At 40.2% G+C, this 20582-nt stretch overlaps 1 protein-coding gene across 8 annotated transcripts in view; it reads right to left on the reverse strand.

The window, feature by feature from the left end:
- Positions 1-20582, reverse strand: part of CDKAL1 (CDK5 regulatory subunit associated protein 1 like 1) — a 712098-nt gene that overhangs the window by 291858 nt on the left and 399658 nt on the right. For all 8 annotated transcript variants that reach the window (XM_047858501.1, XM_047858499.1, XM_047858493.1 and 5 more), the window contains one exon: positions 16509-16675. In XM_047858501.1, coding sequence (XP_047714457.1) covers positions 16509-16675 — 167 coding nt within the window. The remainder of the gene's footprint in view (positions 1-16508; positions 16676-20582) is intronic.

The following is a 20582-nucleotide window of genomic DNA, read 5'->3' on the forward strand; positions in this document are numbered from 1 at the left end:
ACACTGCCCTCACAAGTCCCACTCCGCTCCCTCCACAGACAGCTTTCTCCTTCCCCAGGAGGGCTCCAGAATTCAATTCACTCCGTCAATCACAAAGTTTCTGAAGAGAAAATACTTACAAGGTGGGAACACCTGATCCAAAAGCCACCTTCATTCAGGAAAATGAAAAATAAGTTCTGTACTTTCAGATCTGATGCATTGTTTTAAAGGTAAAATGCCCAAATTCCTAGAAGATAACAATACCTAGAAGATAATAATACCACCAAAATTCCTAGAAGATAACAATACCTAGAAGATAATAACACCACCTCATAACTGCTGAGCACTTCCTGTGTTGGGTACTGTCCTAAGCATTCTACGTTCATTAAGACTCCATTGCTCCAGCGAGGTTCCTGTATCCCAGGCTTAAACAAAATATTACATTTATATAGTATCCCACAAAGCACTGTTGGTACATTGTCTAATAGTCTTTGTACAGGGTGACTGCTATTATGCCCCTGTTGATAAGTGAAAGCATCAAAACCTGGAGAAATGTAAAAGTTTCAAATCAGCACTGCATCTGGGACCATGTCCAAGAATGGCCCCGACACCTGCCGATCAGCAACACTCAGGACTGCCTCTGAGTTCTAAAATCAGGAATGCCTGCTTGAGCCAAGAGAACAGAGGCCCATAAGATACACCACACTGAGGTCCCCGTATTAATTCATGGGCAACACATGCTGGAAGCAGGAGATACACCTGAAACTGAAGAAACGAACAGAAGCGAAGGTGGGCTAGGCCGGTGGTAAGAGAAAGGGGAACAGAACTAGGTTTATGTTTATCGTGTTTTCTTTTGACAACTGCTTTGCTGAAATAGCAAGGACTTTGAGAAGAAGAGAAATACTAAAGAAACTTCGGGGCTCCCACGGTACACCTGACAGTAAACCAAAGAGGGGCCGGTGCCTCGAGAGACAGAGGCTCACTAAGGGCACAGAGTGCGCCCCAAGCCCGGTGTGGCTGGCAGGGAGTGCTCAAGGGAATGTGTCTGAAGCCCCACGGTGCCGGCCACCAAAACGGCCCCTGGTGCTTCTCCAGGGCCACAGGTGCGGGGACAAGTGGAGTCCATCTGCAGAGTGATCATCTCTTGAGCAACAGAGATGTTCGGGATACGGCTTTCTGTCAGCTTCACTTTCACACTGTGTTATTTGCAATATGAAAAGCACTTACGAGTGCGGAGGGCCATGCGATCCAAAAGAATGTTTCTTTCCCTCGGGTTTTGGGTGGAGGGTGCAAGTCAAGGTAACTGAGTCCCCACATTTGTTACAGAAGCAGGAAGTCTTTGTGTTCCAGGCCTCATGGACAAAGGCTTCCGCACATATGACGCAAACTTCGAACCAGGTGTTGAGACGATCAGTCCGCACCAGATAATGAAACGGCACTTTTTAAATGCCATTTTTGTTCTTCTAAGTTTTAGCTTACATCAAGTAAAATGACGCTGAAAAGATCTTAGAAGTCTCAGAATTAGAAACCAAATGGAAATTTTAAATCTGTCTCGTTTAGCGCAATCCCCTCAAAGTGGTGTTCCCTTTTCAGAAAGACTCGAGACTCAACAAAAGGGCCACATTAATGACAACACGGATCCAGGTGCAGGTTTTTCTACTCGTGTGAGCACTTCAATACAATCACAACCCGTTCAAGTCGGAAGAATAATAAATAAAAACATCACAAAGATATTTGAACAAAAATGTCGGGAATACAACCGAGGCATTTTAAAATCTGTGTGTACTGTGACCGTAAAACAATGCACTGCACATTTTTAAATGACTCATTAATTCCTGGAGTTAACTACCTCTGGATTACCTGTATTTTCTGGGGGCTTACTGCAAATTCCAGAGTTTATAGCTATTAGTTGCCAGTTGCGTATCTTTTTAGTTTAGTAAATCTGCATCAACAGCAAACATCTTCTTGTCGATTAACAAACGCCTAATCAATTGATATGCAAAGCTTTCTGCAAGACTACACAGATGATGGAACATGACAGTGTTGTGAAGGGGCATCATTATCAAGAAAAGAAAGCATTTTTATGGATCAAGACCAACTGCAACTTCAACAACATACAAGATCGTGATTGTGGAAGTTGAATTATCTATTAGAATAGAAATAACAAAATACTATTTGATATGATTTCTAATAAAAGAATCAATTAAGAAGGGAGAGAGAGAGAAGCAACCAACCATCACAGTCAAGTTCAGCCTATGTATGCCACATTACCTTCTATGTGGTGCCCAGAGCTACGAGTGTCTAATGAGGTATACATTTTATCTCTGTGCTTTCCGTGAGGGTGATGTTTGTTACAGGCCACTGAGAGACTCAATTAATAGTGATCTTTGGCTGTCAATAACTTACTAATGACATGAGCTCCTCCTCAAAAGCGTTAGGAGGGCAGATGGCACCGTAAGTGATTGACGGCACCTTTGACACGGAACACAAAAATTAAGCAAGAAAATGGACTAACCCAACGCACTAATGGCCTGCCAGATATACAGGCAGTCCATTTCAAGGCATAAATAATATTTATGGACATCAGAAGGAATGGCAGAGTAAAGACCTCTGAAAATCCTCTCCTCCATGAAAGCAATGAAGATAGGGACAAAATGGTCAAAAATCACTTTTTTCAGAATTCTAGAAATTAACTGAAGGCTTGTAGCAATCTGGGTAGCCTTTGTTCAAGAAAAATGGAGGACTCTTGGTAAGAATAGAGAACTATGAGGCATTTTAAACCCGCCCTTTTCTTATCTCCCACTCCCCAGCTCTGAAGTAGCCTTGAAAACCAACAGCCTTTAATCATGGTGAAAAGCAGCAGCCGGGCGGCCACTGGAAGGGACAAAAGACAGTTGGAGCTCCTTCAAAGCCTTGTTTCAAGAAAACTGTCATTATCTGATCTGTCTACTGGTTCTATGGAAGACTCTACTCACTCAGCTTGCTTATTTAACCTGACCTGGCACTCACCCAGTGAAAATAGCCTTTTTCCCAGGGGCATTTGTCAAAAATAATCAGCTGCAATTGTTTAACATCAGGGCTGCCTGGGGCTGTGAATAAGTTAGGGCAAACAATAAATAAACCAAAAAGCTTAACAGGAAAAGCCAGGGAATGTGATGTCCAGAGGGGGCGTTGGAAAATCCTAACATATTATGGGGATTCTAGAAGGCCATATGCATGCATAGGACTATGTGTATGTCCAGGTTGTGCATGTGCTCAGTGAAGTCCTAAGAAGCCCTTCAGCTCTCACCTCTACCTAAACCTCAAGTTTTGCACAAACAGCAAATAAAGGTTAAGAGAGAGATGTAAGCACCCTGACTGAGCTGACAGGACATGCGACAACATTCTCCCATGTTGAAGACAGAGACTGATGGGTTCTAGGCACTTAACAAAATCTCTAACCATCAGCTGATGGATAACCTAATCGGGTAGAGACTTCCACCGTTCACACATGACAAAAAGTATAGACTTTACTGAATTAAGAAAAGTCACTCAACAAACAACAACAGGGGCGCCTGGGTGGCGCAGTCGGTTAAGCGTCCAACTTCAGCCAGGTCACGATCTCGCGGTCCGTGAGTTCGAGCCCCGTGTTGGGCTCTGGGTTGATGGCTCAGAGCCTGGAGCCTGTTTCCGATTCTGTGTCTCCCTCTCTCTCTGCCCCTCCCCCGTTCATGCTCTGTCTCTCTCTGTCCCAAATAAATAAATAAACGTTGAAAAAAAAAATAATAAAAAAAAAAAAAACAAACAACAACAAACCGTGGGGAAAGAGGAGTATGTGATTTCCAGAGCTTCCACACTATATTTAAATGTTTGTTTAAATGTCTAGCTTTCAACAGAAAATTATAAAATATGCAAAACAACACAGGGGAGAAAGCAGCCAATAGAAACTGTCCTGGCAAAAGCCCAGTTGTACTTACTGGCCGACTTCATTTATTTTTTAACTTTTTAATGTTTGTTTATTTCTGAGGGACAGAGAGAGGCAGAGCATGAGCGGGGGAGTGGCAGAGAGAAAGAGGGAGACACAGAATTCAAAGCAGGCTCCAGGATCTGAGTTGTCAGCACAGAACCCGATGCAGGGCTCAAACTCACAAACCACGAGATCATGACCTGAGCTGAAGTCTGACACTCAACTGACTGAGTCACCCGGGTCCCCCCTTACTGGATGACATTAAATCATCATTTTAAATGTATTCAAAGAAGTAAAAAACAAAACAAAGAAAGAACTGAAAGAAAGCTTGAGAATAATGTCTCACCAAATAAAAAATATCAACATTGAGATAGAAATTAAAAGAGGCAGATAGAAATTCTGGTAAGAAAAGTACAAGAATGGAAATAAATTCACTAGAGGGGCTCAGCAGGAGATCTGAGCAGGCAGAAGAAGAAATCAGCAAACCTGAAGACAGGTCAGTTGAGATTACCTGGTCTCCAGAAGAGAAAAATAAAAATAAATATAAAAATAAAAATCAACAGTGCCTCAGGAGTCTGTGGATACCATTAAGCATACCGACATACACATAATGCGAATTCCAGAAGGAGACAGGGGGAAATAGGCAGAAAGAATATCTGAAGAAATAATAGCAAAAAGTCTCACAATTTTGAAGAAAAACTACACATTCTAGAAGGTATAAGTAGGACAAACTCAAAGAAATCTATCCGTAGGCACTGCACAATCAACCTGTTGAAAGACAAGGAGAGAATCCTGACAGCGCCAAGAGAGAAGCAGCTCACCATGTATCAGCAATGCTTTAAATAAGGTTAACGGCTGATTTCTAATCAGAAATGACAGAGGCCAGAAGGCAGTGGGAGGACATAAAAGTGTGGCTGAAAGGAAAAGACCATTAGTCAGGAATTCTAGATCCATAGAAGTCATCCTCCAAAAAAAGAAGAAAAAATTAAGACATTCCCAGATAAACAAAAACTGAGACAATACATCGCTAGCAGACCCATATGAAAAAGACTAAACAAAGTTCAGGCTGGAATGAAAAGACACTAGACAGAAACCACATCCCATGTGAAAAAATACAGAGCACAGGGAACAAAAACTATAAAGGTAAATAAATATAAAAGACAGTATAACGTGGTTTTCATTTGCAACTCTTGCTTTTATCTTGCACAAAGCACTAATTAGAAGTGTGCTGATGAACATACCTTGTACAAAGATATAATCTGTATGATAACAATAGCACAGAAGGGGAGAAGGAACAGGTATACATAAAAGTGAAATTTTTTATGTACTAGTATAAAGTTGGGATTAAGTCAAATAGATTGTTATAAATTAAGATACTAACTGTAATCTGAAGGCATCCACTAAGAAAATACACACACACACACACACACACACACACACACACACACACAGATTTATATAAATCAAACAAGGGCATTAAAACGGCACACTACAGAATGTCTGTTCACCACAAAAGAAGGCTGTTGTGGATCGCACCATGTCTCAAAAAAGATATATTGGAGTCATTACCCCTAGTACCTGTGAATATGATCTTAGTTGGAAACAGGGTTTTTGTGGATGTAATCAAGTTTAAATGAGGTCACAATTAAGGTAGGCCCTAATTCGATGACTGGTGTCCCTCTAAGAGGAAATTCGGACACAAGGAGAAGACCATGCAAAGAATGACATAGAAACTGCAGTGATGCGTCTACCAGCCAAGGAATGCCCAACTCTGCCAGCAACCACCACAGGAGAAAGAAAGAAAACAGATTTCCAATTCAGAACCTCCAGAAGGGAACTAAGCCTGCCACCACTTTGACTTTGGACCTTTGGCCTCCAAAACCGTGAGGGGAAAAAATATGTGTTATTTCAAGCAGCCTCGTTTGTGGTAATTTGTTCCATCAACTTTAAGAAACTAACACATGGGCAGTAATAGAACAGAGGAACAGAAAGCAAGAATTTGTTGAGAGAGAAAAAAAAAGGAAGGCTGAAAATATAGTAATAAATTAATTAAAAGATTAACGTTTTAAGTTTCAGTTGATCAGAATGTAGGCTGATACTGCACATGGCAATGTATATTAAGAGTTGATATAAAGTTTGCTTTTTACATTTATTTTATTTATTTATATTTTTTAATAGATTTTTTTTATTGGGGGGGGGGGGAGAGAGAGAGAGAGGGAGGAAGGGAGGGAGGAGGGAGACAGAATCCCAAGCAGACTCCAAGCTGATGTGGGGCTCAATCCCAGGACCCTGGGATCATGACCCAAGCTGAAATCAAGAGTCAGATGGTCGCTTAACTGACTAAGCCACCCACGTGCCCCTAGATATATTTTAACATGTAGTTAGGAGAGTTATTTCTTTGTTGCCATATATTAGAGACAGACTTATTCAACAGTATTTTCTGTAATCAAACATTGCTTTACACGTGGCAAACTTTCCAGGGATTTTTAAAAACACACAAAAATACATACCATAAAAAGAGACAGAATAGATTTTTCCCTTTAAATAGATGAACAATTAATTCAAAATTACTTTCAACATTACAGTTTGATTTTCTCCGTCCCACGTGCAATACCTCTAATCCTGAAAATGGTTCATCACACGTGGACTATTGATGCCCATTTAAATCTACCTGAGAGTTTTGCTATGTAACACACAGATAAAGTAGTGCTTAATAATAATAGTAACTTTAAAACCCTTACATTTCCAAATTAGGGCACAATCATTATTTACTGTTAAATGACATTACAGAATTGGAGACTTCAACTGGAAAGCTTAACATTTTCACACCAATTATTATTGTGGTACGCAAAGGAAGACGTGGGGAAAAAGAACAGATGCATTCTGGACCGGGAAGCAACACACAATTTAGTAAACTAGAAATAAATAGCAGCAAACTAAGAAACTGCACTTTGCTTTCTGAAAAATATGCAGAATGTCACTCTACTATTCCATGAACCATTAACTTCATTACCAACCTTTCTGTTCTACACCATGAATCATCTGAAAATTCCATTACCCACCTGATATAAAATATGAGGATTTCATTTTACTAAGTGCTGAATTAGCAAGTGCCTAAGGTAGCCTTTCATAGGCTATCAGAGCAAAGAAATCAATAGAGAAATATCCTGGAATCAAAACGAAAGTGTAAAGGAATGTCCACTGATTGCCTTATGTGTTAGCTGTTCTCGGTGCTTATAAAGGAAAGTCAAAGGCAGCTTTTCTCAACGGTTTCAGCATAAGTGACTTCCTAAATTAATGAGGAAGATAAAGCCCACAGATGGTGTATTGTGCAGTTTGAACTATACTAATTTTGACAGGTGACATGGAAGCCTTCTCAGCTACTCCTGTGAAATTAAGGATTCAGGGGAATGGCAATGTGAAATGCCTTTTAAGATGCAAATTAAACCACATACATATCTAATGCCCTCCTTTATAAACTGAAATGTACACAGGAATACTAAAAAGAGCGAATGGGAATATTTGTATCCCACAACTGAAATATGTAAATCTCCAGGCTTCTTAGGTATTCTAGAATATTCTAGAAGTATTCTGGAAAGTATTTAGTATATATAATTTCCACTGTATATAATTTTCAATATATACAATATATAACATATAACATATTATATATATCTAACATATCAGATATATATCTAATTATATAATTTCTAATATGTACATTCATAAATGTATGTTTATGTATGTACATATGTATGTTTTAAACTATTTTGCTTTATTAAAAGATATATATACATAGACACATGGTTCCATATATTTGACAATGGCATCAGTTTCATTATAAAGCATTTGCTGGGGACTTTTCACTTAACATCTTTTTTTTCTTATATGTTTATTTATTTTTGAAGGAGAGAGAGAGAGAGCAAGCAGGGGAGAGGCAGAGAGAGAGGGAGGCAGAATCCCAAGCAGGCTCCACACTGTCAGCCCAATGTGGGAGATCATGACCTGAGCAGAAACCAAGAGTTGGATGCTTAACCAACCGAGCCACCCAGACACCCGTTCACTTATTGTCATGACACGTGTTTTACGTTTACGTACTCCTCTCAGGAAAATGATCATCTCTTTTGGGAATAAATATGCACATGTCATTGGATTTCATGAGCAATCTTCACAATTTTAGGCCAATGGCAAGGGGAAAAATGAGATAAGAGAATGAGAAATACGGATAGCTTTTACTACACAATCGATGAAAGCATCTTATGGTAACCAAAAATGATCTGATGATATACATTTCCACAGTGGGTCCAGACTCTCACCTCTGCTATCTGGTAATTCAGAAGGTAGAAATGAGAACCACAGTGAAGTCCACAGTGTAGGCCTCTATACATTATTGATGGCCACATAAATAGAATTTTTAAACAATGCATTTTCCATTGTGCTTCCCAGGAAGACAGAGGTAGCCAATACTTTCAACACGAGGAACATTCATTCATCCACAAAATAGTTCATTTTCCCCTGAAAACCTGGGACAATAAGCATAAATAAAATTCCTGATGAAACCTTTGGAGTCTGTTCGCTATGAGGGCAGCAACAAAGAGTCGTCTGTTGAGATCACGTCTATCTATTTACGAGTTCATTTCTTTTCTGGGTCCTTGGGTCTGCATGTAATCGTGAGGCTTAATCACCCAGACGGAATATTATAGACTGAGACTGTAGTAAGAAGCAATAAACTATGGAAATTTTTCTGAGGGGCTGCTGGGTTCAAGAAAAGCTTAGGCTTCTTACACAGGCCTGGAGCTACGAGGCTGAAACCTGGCACGGGAACAAATGAGGATCGCAGGAACGAACAGGCTGGGACACAGGTGTGGGCAGAGATGGAAGTGTCTGAGGCCCAACTGAAACTCTGCCGATGTGCAGACCCAGCATGTCCCGGAGGCTACAGAACTGGAAGTAGGGAGGGGCCCGCCATCATGGTTATGCAGAGCAGCAAGTTAATTTCATCTTCGATCACAAGTGGTCAGGTCCTTCGGCAAAGGGAGCTGGGGCCTGCCCTCCATCCTTATCTTCCCCTGCAGAGGGGCTCTCTGAATTAGGCTCCAGGGGAAGCCAGATCAACTTTTTATTCTGGATATGAATTCTTTTAGTATTTTTAATGCAGGTTCCCCACCCCCCACCCCCAGATTTTCAGACAGTAACAAACTTTGGCTTCCAGTTTCAGAGGTGTCACTGACCTCTTGAAATTCGCAAAAGCCAGGTTAGGAATGAAGTAAAGTGCCGATGATTATAACTGGCCAGAAAACGGGTGTCAACAGTCAGATCAAACTGCACACTGACGTCCCAAAGCTAACTGTGGATGGCAGAAATAGATTTCTCCTTTCCATTTCCTTGCTCAAAACAAATCATCTAGCCTGTCCTTCCATTTGTCAAAGGGGGGAAATATCTTGATACGACTGCACAAAGTCTATTTGCATATTTTTCTATTATGTTGAAAAGCATAAGCCTTAAGGAAAAATAACTTTAATGGTCCCCATGTGAATTACTGACTTCAGTTTGGAAATTCTGCTCTGCTTTGATGAAACAGAAATACAGCAAGTACTGAGTTTGCTACATTATTTTGAAACTAGGAGGCATTTTTAAAAAGTCTGCCAGGCCAAACATGTTAATTAATGTTCATAAATTACTATGTGGCATATTTACTGTCTTTTACCAGATAAATTAATTCTGATAAATATACAATTAGGTTAGACTAATAAGATCATTGAAGTAGAATATACAAAAATCAAGGATAGCAGAGAACAGATTCGTTAGTGATTACAAGACTTCTCAACCAAACACGGATGCAACATTTTAAATATCACTTATTTATGATATATCTTACATAACATTGTAATTAAATAACATAAATACACCAAATGTAAATCTTTTAAAAATCTACACATTTTAACTGAAGATAAATAAAAGGTAGGATAGTATCCTGTGAATGTAACTCTATTTTTAGCGGTATTTTACAGAATAATATAAATGGAAGAATAAGTAGCTTGATGTGTTCATACTTTGAACGTAGGAAAGTCCTTAATAACAAGCATCTGCACTCCAGAGCCATCAACTTACCCTCTCTGGACCAGGCTGTAAGTGATGTACTAAAAGTCTGATACAATTTTAAGACATACAGGAATCTTAAGGTTATTTTAAATTATTCCTAACCCAGGGAGAACCAGAATAGCTTAGATAAATAAAATCCATAGATTCCTTACCAGTCAACAGCTTTCACATCTTTTCCTTAGCAGCCAACCCATAAAATGAAAAACAAGACAAATTGCCTGATTTTAATTTCTCTTCCTTGACCATCCACTGCGGACTTCTCTGATGGAGATTAGAAAACATCAGTGAAAGGGAAGACGCAGGAAGGAGAAGAAAGAAGCTAAGAGGCTAGATAGTCTACAAACTCAGTAATCATACAGTGAGCTCATCTGCTCCAGGTAGTTCTAAAGAGCTTACCTAACATTCTGATCTCTTAGCAGGGCAAAGAAATAAACTGCACCCGGGATGGATTCTCCCTCACCATCTAGTACCCCCTCACAGAAAAGTGACACGTTAAGTGAGGCACACAGGTAACAACCATCCACAAAGTCTTCTAAAACTAGATGCTCTGCACGGATATGAAGATACTTCAACAGACGTGAGACGTGCAGTCAAGGAACGTGGAGGTACCACACCATTCAGCACACGTTCATTGGGTGCATGTTATCACCAGCACTGAAGAGCAAACACGTGAACAAGGCAGCCTCTCCCCAAAAAGGACAACAGTTTTGTTGGATTTGCAGGTAAATACGTCATCATCATCGGAGAGCACCATGCTGTGAGCCCTCAGAGATGCGTTGGACGGAGTCCGACAAAGCAGGGAAGGAATCTGGGAAGCATTTGGAAAGACTCTGTGAAAGATGCAGTGTGGTAGAAAGCATTTTAGAATCAGACAAGATACGAAACCAGTTAAGCTGCTAACTACTTATAGAATTTGACCAATAATTAAACTTTTTAAGACTTGGCTTTTAAATCGATAAACTGAGGCCAATAATAAGCTATATAGGTAGCTTATTTTAAGAAGGTAAAGAGATAATGTGTATAAGGCAATCAGCGTGGTTTCTTGAAAATAACGAGCCCTTGATGAATTGCACTGATGTTATTATTATGCAGTCTTGAAAAAAAGCACCAGCTATTTCTGGTGTCTGATTAGTGGTAGCCATTGTATCACCGCCATTGAGCTCATTGTGCCCTGTTGGTTCACGTGTATTATGTTGTCTGAATTATAATACCTTAGCTGTGGGTTCCCGACAACCAGGAAGGCAACACTAAGATAGGCTGTTTCAAGAGGGGTCAAATTCACAAGCCACACTGCTTTCTGGAAGGTCAGAGTTCATTCAAGAAGAATATGCACGGGTTATGACCTTAGCAATATCAATCAGCAAGAAAACACACAGGGAAAATATCTCTTATTTGCCATGATAGAGGCAATATACTACTAGCCAGCACATGCAGTAGCAAACAGTAGCACATCTGATTACCTCATTTTTTTTTTTATTTTACTCTAGAGAAAGAGAGAGCATGAGCAAGAAGGAGAGAGGGGCAGAGGGGGAGGGAGAGAGGGAGACAGGGAGGGGGAGAGGGAGGGGGGAGAGAGAGAGAGAGGGAGAGAGGGAGGGGGGACAGATCGAGAGAGAGAGAGAGAGAGAGAGGTGATCCTAAGCAGGCTCCATGCTCAGCAAGGAGCCCGACAAGGGGCTGGATTCATGACCTGAGCTGAAATCAAGAGTCGGACACTCAACCAAGACACCCAGGAGACCCGGATTAACTCATTATTACCAACTGTCATCACATGGTAAGAATGGAATGAGAAAAAGTAAAAATTTCAGGAGTATGAAAAACCCACAGTATACAGGAGGCATCACAGGGTACTAAGGGGTCAAGACAATGGGGAAGCCCTGGAAGAAGGCATCTTAAGGATGCTGTATGTCAAGCTGCACAGTGTATCTTTATCCTGTGGGTAATGGACAGGCACTGCAGACTTTAAGACCAGGTGAGATAGATTTCAATCCATTTTTTAATCTATTGTTTTGACCTCATATCTATATTTAGTAAGTAATACATAAGCTTATAATTATGTTTCTTCAATCAGGGTATTTTTCCAAGATACATATGTGTATGTATATATGTTTGAGGTATCTCTTTGCTATATCATTGTTTAAAATTCATCTCATATTATTTTTTTATGGCAGCAATAAGCTAAAATTAGGGCTTATAGATGTTCCAAACAACACATCACTACTTGCCTGCCTGTTAAGGATTAAGAATTCTCCTTCCCTTCCTTTTATTCACCCACATTTATTCAACATCTATTATATAAAGGGTTACACATGATACTAAACTTCTTTTAAAGTAGGCTCCACATCCAAAGTGGGGCTTGAACTCATGACCCCAAGACCAAGAGTCGAATGCTCTACTGACTGAGCCAGGGGCATCCCTAGACTCTTGATTAAACCTTATAAGTGGACCCTATGCTAACTCTAATATGCATCTTCTGTTCCTATGGAGACTAAATAAGAAGTAATATCAACAGATCTATTTTTCCACACCACACTTTCAAAAGATTATTTTTTAAATGTTCATTTATTTATTTAATTTATTTAAAACAATTTTTTTAATGTTTATTTTTGAGAGAGAGAGTGTGAGAGACAGAAAGAAAGCGAGCAGGGGAGGGACAGAGAGAGAGGGAGACAGAGAATCCAAAGTGGGGTCTAGGCTCTGAGCTGTCAGCACAGAGCGTGACAGGGGGCTTGAACTCATGAATGGTGAGATCATGACCTAAGCTGAAGCAGGATACTTAACCAACTGAGCCACCCGGGTACCGCTAATGTTTATTTATTTTTAAGAGAGAGAGAGCGCGCAAGCAGGGAGGGACAAAGAGAGAGGGGGACAGAAGATCCCAAGTGCGCTCTACACTGACAGCAGAGAGTCCTATGCGGGGCTCGAACCCATGAACCATGAGGTCATGACCTGAGCCGAAGTTGGACGCTCAACTGACTTAACCAGACAGGCGGCCCCACATCATACTGTTAAATAATGATGGAAACTTTGATATTTTCTCTTAAATGATTTCCTCTTTAAATAAATAAATAGTCTAAATAAATAAATTGTTTAAACCAACAAGCAACAAGCAAGCAAGCAAGCTGGTAAAAAGGGTTTTAAGAAAGACTGCCCAAGAGTCAGGAGAATATGAAGTAAACGGAACAATGGGGAAAGAAAACAGCCCAGCGAAGCGCTCTACAGTTGAAGTCTGAAGCAGGAAGCATCTTCCAGAAACATAAGAAGGCGTGGTCCTACAAATACAATTCTCAAGGAAACATTACTGTCGGGACAGTAAGGCATCTGAGTAGTTATTTGAAGAGTGGGTTTCTTTTACCAACACAGTTTTAAATGACATCACTGTCTGTCATTCACTGGTGTTATTTTTTGTTTCCATCTTTTGTCTTGTTTTCTCTTTTTTTTCTTATTTGGAGAACTCTCTTTAGGTAAGTTCTGTGATTTCAGCAGAACACCCCAGGCTTACCGTGAGGAAAATGGGGACATACAATGTATCAGCCCTCAGGGGCTGAGGCTCCCCAGGTTGGCCTCCTCTTCTAGAGGTCCTAGTTCACCCTGTGAAGCCTGAGAAGCCTCCACAGCTCAGTTATCTTGCCTGTTACATAATGGACGATGTGTTTGGAGAATACTGCAAGCTCTGGGCTCTCCCACTCAAGGAGATGAGAAGAACCACCAAAGCCAAGGTGAAAAGACCCTGTCAAAGTGTCAAAGGAAGACTTTGAGAGCTCTTATTTTCAGATGGCATGGGTCTTTGATTCTTGCACACCTCTGTTTCATTTGCTCTATTTTCCTTTGGATTGCTCTCTCCCTTGGTATGCTCCAATATGATTGGGTTACTCCCAGCTTATCACGTGCACGGGAGGGAGTACCTCTCATTGGGATAAACTTTCACCCTTGAAGTTCATTTACTTTGCCATCTTCTGTGGCCTCTTCTGACCAGAATGTTAAGACTTGAAAGTTCAAGGCTACAGAGTGGGCTCTATAATTTATTTTATGAAGAAGGACATTCCTTTATTCATTCTCTATTTGCTTGCTTATTGAACCACCACTGGACAGGGTACATCCAGGCATGGATATGATAAAGTCCTTGCCTTGTGAAGATAACAATATAGGAGGGAAGGCCAACACTATAGATCGCTTAAAGCAAGAATTTTATTTTATTTTATTTTATTTTATTTTATTTTATTTTATTTTATTTTATTTTATTTTATTTTATTTTATTTTTAATGCTTTTAAAAAAATGTTTTAATGTTTGTTTATTTTTGAGAGAGAGAGAGAGGGAGACAGAGTATGAGTGGGGGAGGGGCAGAGAGAGACAGAGACAAAATCCGAAGCAGGTTCCAGGCTCTGAGCTGTCAGCACAGAGCTTGACGTGAGGCTCCAACTCATTAGCTGTGAGATCATGACCTGAGCCGAAGTTGTACGCTTAACCAACTGAGCCACCCAGGTGCCCCATTTTTGTTTCTGTTTTTGTTTTTTTGAGGGGGCGGGAAGCAGCAGAGAGAGAGGGAGACACAGAATCCGAAGTAGGCTCCAGGCTCTGAGCTGCCAGCACTGAGCCTGACACGGGGCTTGAACTCACCAACTATGAGATCATGACCTAAGCCAAAGTCAGATGCTTAACCAACTGTGCCACCCAGGCACCCATGACAAGAATTTTAAAAAGGAAACACCATGACAATCAGAACCTGTTAACACTCTAACTATAATCTATGAACTAAACATCTGGTGTTTTCCCCAGTAAAGTGTAAAGCTATGTTCACGGCACCTCCTGTCGATTTTTAGACACTGCCCTGGAGCATCTACCTGGAGATCAACTACAGCACTACTTTAGATATCAAGCACTAGGATTTGCTATAAATGTACCGTTCCTTTCTGCAACCTTGAAATTAATTAAAGTACTGAATTTATTCCAAGAGGTACTTTATTTAGTCATCTCGGAGCCAATACATGATATCCCCCCTCATGCATGAACTTCCCTGATTGTAGCTACTATGGTTCCCTTAATTCTTGATGAGACTCTCCTTAATGCACACATCTAGCGTATCGCTTGGTGTATACCTCACATTTACTGAAAACCTCACATTTATTGCTACAGCTGTTACCATGTTTGATCTTTACAGAGAGCCACTTGCTTTTTTTCAAGTGTTGAGTCAAAGGGTTACGTATAAATTGACATGCCTGCAATTTATCTTTAAGTAGCAAATCTTAACTGTCCCACACTGTCCAAAGTACCAAAGTTAACCTATAAATCGTATACCTTTACTAGAAAGATATGGCTAGAAATATGTGAATAACAAAATTGAAATTGCTAAATTTCTTCATTAAATATTTATAATTAACAATCAGACTGCTACCAAATCTGTTTTCAGAATTTCTAAAACACATTCTCGGTATTAGGGAGGCTCTTTAAGCACAACTTCAACAAGTATAGGCTTCGAAGCAAATCAACAGAAAACAATCTTTTGAATCGCTGAATATTCATTGGGATTTATGCATCAAATTTCAGCAGCCATACTTGCTTTTAGATTTTTGGAATGTTATTTTTCTGTACAAACTAACTGCAAAGAACACAACCGATAAAAATATAAGTGACTTGTTTCTATACTTTGCACATAATTTTCCTACAGCAGTTATTAGATTTCTTATCCATAACTCTGGGTCCGATATAATTATTTTATTTCTCAAACAGCCGTCATGGATCCTAGCATGTACTTTTTCATTTAAATGATTGTTTGCCTGTCCGTGTTTCTTGCTCATATTTACCGTGGCGTTTGTCATTGAGATACCACCTAGCAGTACATATGCCCATTTTTCCAGCTTAACGGTAAGCTCCTTGAGGGTGAGCACCTGACCCAGGGAAAGGGATACAAGTGAACCCAGGTGTCCCCCATGACCCCAACCCCTTATTTTTCCACAGTGACCACAAAAGAATCAAGGGAAAGAACACCAAACTCTGTCGCTCTTTGTTTCTATTCCATCCCTTCACTATCTCCAGACAAAGGGAGGAGATTTAAAACATCCTCAGACTTCCAGCCCAGTCCCCTTCCTGATGTGCCTAACAGCAGCTCGGATAACGTGTTTGCGACAGGTTGCGGAATTAATGCAACGTATAAGCACCCCAGAACCAGGCCGGGGTACCGAGTGGGGGAACCGAGGCAAATTTATGCGATGGAAGACTGAAGAACTGCAAAGAAGAAACAAAGAACTTTGACAAGATGGCAAGCACTGGAGAAGCCGAGCAAAAACGGGGTGTGCAGACTGACAAAGAAGAGGACTTGAAATTCTCAACTCATTCTTAGTAATGTGGGACTACAAAAAAAAACCAAAAACAAAAACCATGCAAGACGTTTTCAACGTAACCCATGTGATGATGCTGATGCCGCCACATTGTCTGGACTGGTTCGTGTCTGTGTCAGCATGGAAACGGGGTGCTTCTCCTTACCTCCAGATGCTCTAAAATATAGGGGGGATTCGTCATGCCAAGCCTCAGCATTGCTCCCCGAGGGATCACTTCGACCAGTTTCCACAGCAGTGCGGGGAGACTGGTGCCAATGTCTCTGCCATAAGCCCCCGTGTCTTCACTGGTCAACCATATCTCACAGACGCCCTCTGTGAATCAAAGGAGATAATTAACAAATCTGTTTCCTTCATCATACAGCTGCTCACTCTTTTTAATGCAGTATTACTCAACACCATTATGCAGGCAGTCTGGGTATTCAACTGCAGAGAAAAAGCAGCTTACCCCGTGGTGGCACTGGGTTATTAAGTTCATTTTCTGAACACCAGAGAGTTACAACAAGGCTGTAAATTATCAGTGCGTCCTATGGAGTGATTAACATTCACAGCCAATCAGTTCAACCGGGCTTCCTCCAAAGCACTTTGATCAGGACGAGAGCTACAATCCCATCACAATGGACACCTATTTTATGGAGCACCGTAAGCCTTGGAACTGAAACAGTCACTCCACAGAATGGGCACTAGCAGGACTGAACTCACTAATCAGTCTGTGACCAGCCCAAAGAAAAACGTCAAGTGTGGTTCAGGTTTAACTCACAAATTATTAATTATGAGACAACCCATTTATCCTACAGTAACTATTCTGATTTGTTTTCTTTATTCAATTAAGAATAGAGTGCACTGCATTGCTGCATTCAAAGAAGTTGGTTGCTGTATAAACTAAGTATTTGGGTCGAAAAACCTGTTTACTGACAGCTGGCATCCTATTTTCCATCAATCAGACTTGAGGAGAATGTGGACAATGTATATATATTTTGTTGTCATTGTTACTATAAAGAATCCTGACTTCAAATATTATGGCCTGCAATAACATCCTCCCAAAAATCAAAAAGAAACACATCTGGATAACCTAGTATTATTTAAAATGAATAAAACAGAGTTAGCAGGAGCCACCCAGGTTTTCAGAACCTTTCTGAAAGCATATTCGATTAAAGGATTAGCCTATTTTAAAAGGCCAAGCGATTCTCACAAAGCTAAGACCAACAGTCAAATAGCCCTGTGAAATTTGCTCATGCTAAAGTGATTTGTTGCTTCAGAACATACCTCAGCACATACACAAGGCCCAGAAATACTACAGCCTGACCTGAAAATAGAAATGTCTAGAAAGAGCCTTCAAATTATCACTTAAATTGTCTCTAGCTGATAGAAGAGAAGAATTTCAAAAATACATTTAAATACTCCGAGCCAAGAGCAACAAAAAATAAGACACACGGCTTTTAGGTAAATGTGAACTTACAAACTTACAGGAAAGAGTAAAGATCTTCCCTCTCTTTAATGCGTTCCACAGAAATGGACAGATAGACATGAAGTTGAGATCTCCAATAACTATTCTTTCCTTAAGGTAAGAGATAGATTTACTTTGTAAAAAAACAAAACAAAACAAAACAAAACGCTAGCCAAACCATATAAAAACATGTTCACTTTTCTCTATTTGTCTATCTTTCTGAGACAGGCACATCCTCATTCACACCCACACAACACAGAAAATACAAGAAAAGAAATAAAATTTTACTTTCTTGAAATTAAAGAATCAATAACTTAGCATAGAGAACAGGAGGTATCAAAAACAAAAAACAAACCGAAAAAACCCACCAAAAACCAAAAAGCCCAACTCTATTTTAAAAGTTGGAGATGTTTTCAGTATTTGCAAATCAGTAGTGCTAGGAATATATGGGTTTTCTTTACTTAAATGTAAATGTGCAGTTCCAGAAATCAATAAACATTTGCTTAGTTTTAATCATTTAATAAAAGGTTTTCTCTTCAAAAGAAACATTCTGCCGTGTTCACAGGCTACCTTTGTGTAGTCTGACAGTTGTATAAATATTCTCTGCACATGGGAGTCAATTTTCCCTTTTATTTTGAAAAGAATAAGGGGTTGCAATTAGTGGAATCATCTTTATTTTAATATCACATATGCCATCAGCCACTGGACTCCTACAACCTTTTTTTTTTTTTTTGCTTGTTTGTTTTTAATCTTATCACAAAATCCACTCCAGGGAAAGACATGGCTAAGTAACAACATAAACGGATTTTAAAACACTCTGAAAGAGGTTATAAAAACAGGACATTATCCATGATTTTCCAGTTACTGGCACTTGAGCAACACAATATGAATATTTTAAAATGAACAGAATAATTTTAATTTATAATTTTTCCATCCAAATGGCTCCGTGTTACGCCTTATGTAGAGAGAGCGAGTTCCTGGAACAGTGCCTTGCTGTTGCTAGATGAATATAGAAGGGGGAAAATCACTATGAATAGGAATGGAAATAACATCCATGCAGAAAACAGCAGCCAGCTCTTAAAGCCGCATAGGTGGGGACCAATAGCCCCCTGGTGGGCTGAAACTTCAAATTAAATCACATAAAGAGGAAGCAGCTGTAACACTAAATCAGCAACAACAGGAATAATGGTCTTGATGTCTCCAAGATCAAGGCTGCTAAAATGCTCTCTGTAATAGCAACCTGGTTCAACACACAATGAGAGAACATGTGCAAAACGGGAGATGCCTGGACTTTGGGAGGGCTGGGCCTTGCCAGTTCGATCCAGACATTTGTCAAAGATGATTCTGCTCTTAATCGAAGTGAGAAAGTCCGATTTCACAAGGTTACATTTCAAGAATTCTAATGAGTTCTGATCCTTCAAGACGTGAGGATTCAGAAAGTCATTTCCCACTAAAGGTGAAGCAGGATCCCCGGCCTGACATCCTTGTCTCTGGGCAGTCATGTGGACTGCTCCCTGTGCAAGTGGTTCCTGCCAGGCCAGCTTGCACAGGAATTCACGAGGGAGAATGAAGGCTGCAGTCTGCGATCACTAATGGATACGGGGACACATGCGCGCTTCTGTCTGCACACTTAATTGGCTACACTTATGGACAGCAGGGCTCGCCTAAACAGCTTCATTCCGTAAGGACTTCAGTTACGAGCTATACTCCTTTCCACGTTCATTTCTTTATTGGTCTATCAAACATTTATTAGGCCCTTACCCACTATGTGCCCAGCATCCATTCAGGCTCAGGGCAGATAAGGGTTCATCATCAAACTTCTGGGATCTAACGCTGGCTATTATCCAGGAGCTGGCAAGGGGACATGAACAGACACCCTGGGAACTTCACAACCGTGCCTATCGGTGGGGGTGGAGGCAGAGGGGGTGGGGCGCCAAAGAACACAGCCTCAGAAACCAGAATGAGAGGCATACTGGGCTGGCTCCAAGTGAGGATGATGTCAGCCCCAATGAGATAGGCCCAGTCTGCACTGTAGCAGGGACTTTGATGAATACATGTCAGAAACACAAACATGTGAAAATAAAAAAGAGACGCAAGCAGGAAGAACGGAGATAAGAAAAGTAAAGGCCCAGTAAAAACTCCCAGGCCTGTAAAAATAAATACACACAAAAAAAGAAAGTGGTAGGTGGAAAAGTGGGAGACAGAAATTAGCTTTTCATAAGCATCGAGGAGAAATTTTACTTTTTCCTAAAACTGTTCATCTATCTTGATTTTTGTTTGTTTTCCTTAAATTATTCCTTCTGCCTTTTCTAATGAACGTTAGGTTCTTCAGATCATCCACCATCCTTTTGTGGTTGTTACTTCTGGGGAAAAAAAGAGCAAATACTAGGAAGAAATGAAATGCGTCTCACCAGGGAAAATCTTTCAAAAGTCCAGTTACTAGAATCCATTATCATTCTACCCAAGTAATTCCTGATGAGTCTATAGTTGAAACACATAGGATTGTTGTTGTTTCTCCCCCTCCCCTCGAATGGAGAGCCACCACCACAGCTGGATTTTGATCTCTGCTCCACAGTAATCTGAGATGGCAGAGGACCGAAAATGGAGAAGACATAAGAGGTTAACAATAAAAGAAAGATAATATGCTCAATAAAAGAGTCTCACAACAAAGAAAACCCTTTTTGAAAAATCAAACTTTGCCAAAACTCAATTTCAAAACATTATGACTCATTATAACTGGTCCAGTGTATAAGCCCCATGGTAAGAAATGAAAAT

This window comes from Prionailurus viverrinus, chromosome B2, assembly GCF_022837055.1.
Source record: "Prionailurus viverrinus isolate Anna chromosome B2, UM_Priviv_1.0, whole genome shotgun sequence".
Taxonomy (NCBI): Eukaryota; Metazoa; Chordata; class Mammalia; order Carnivora; family Felidae; genus Prionailurus; species Prionailurus viverrinus.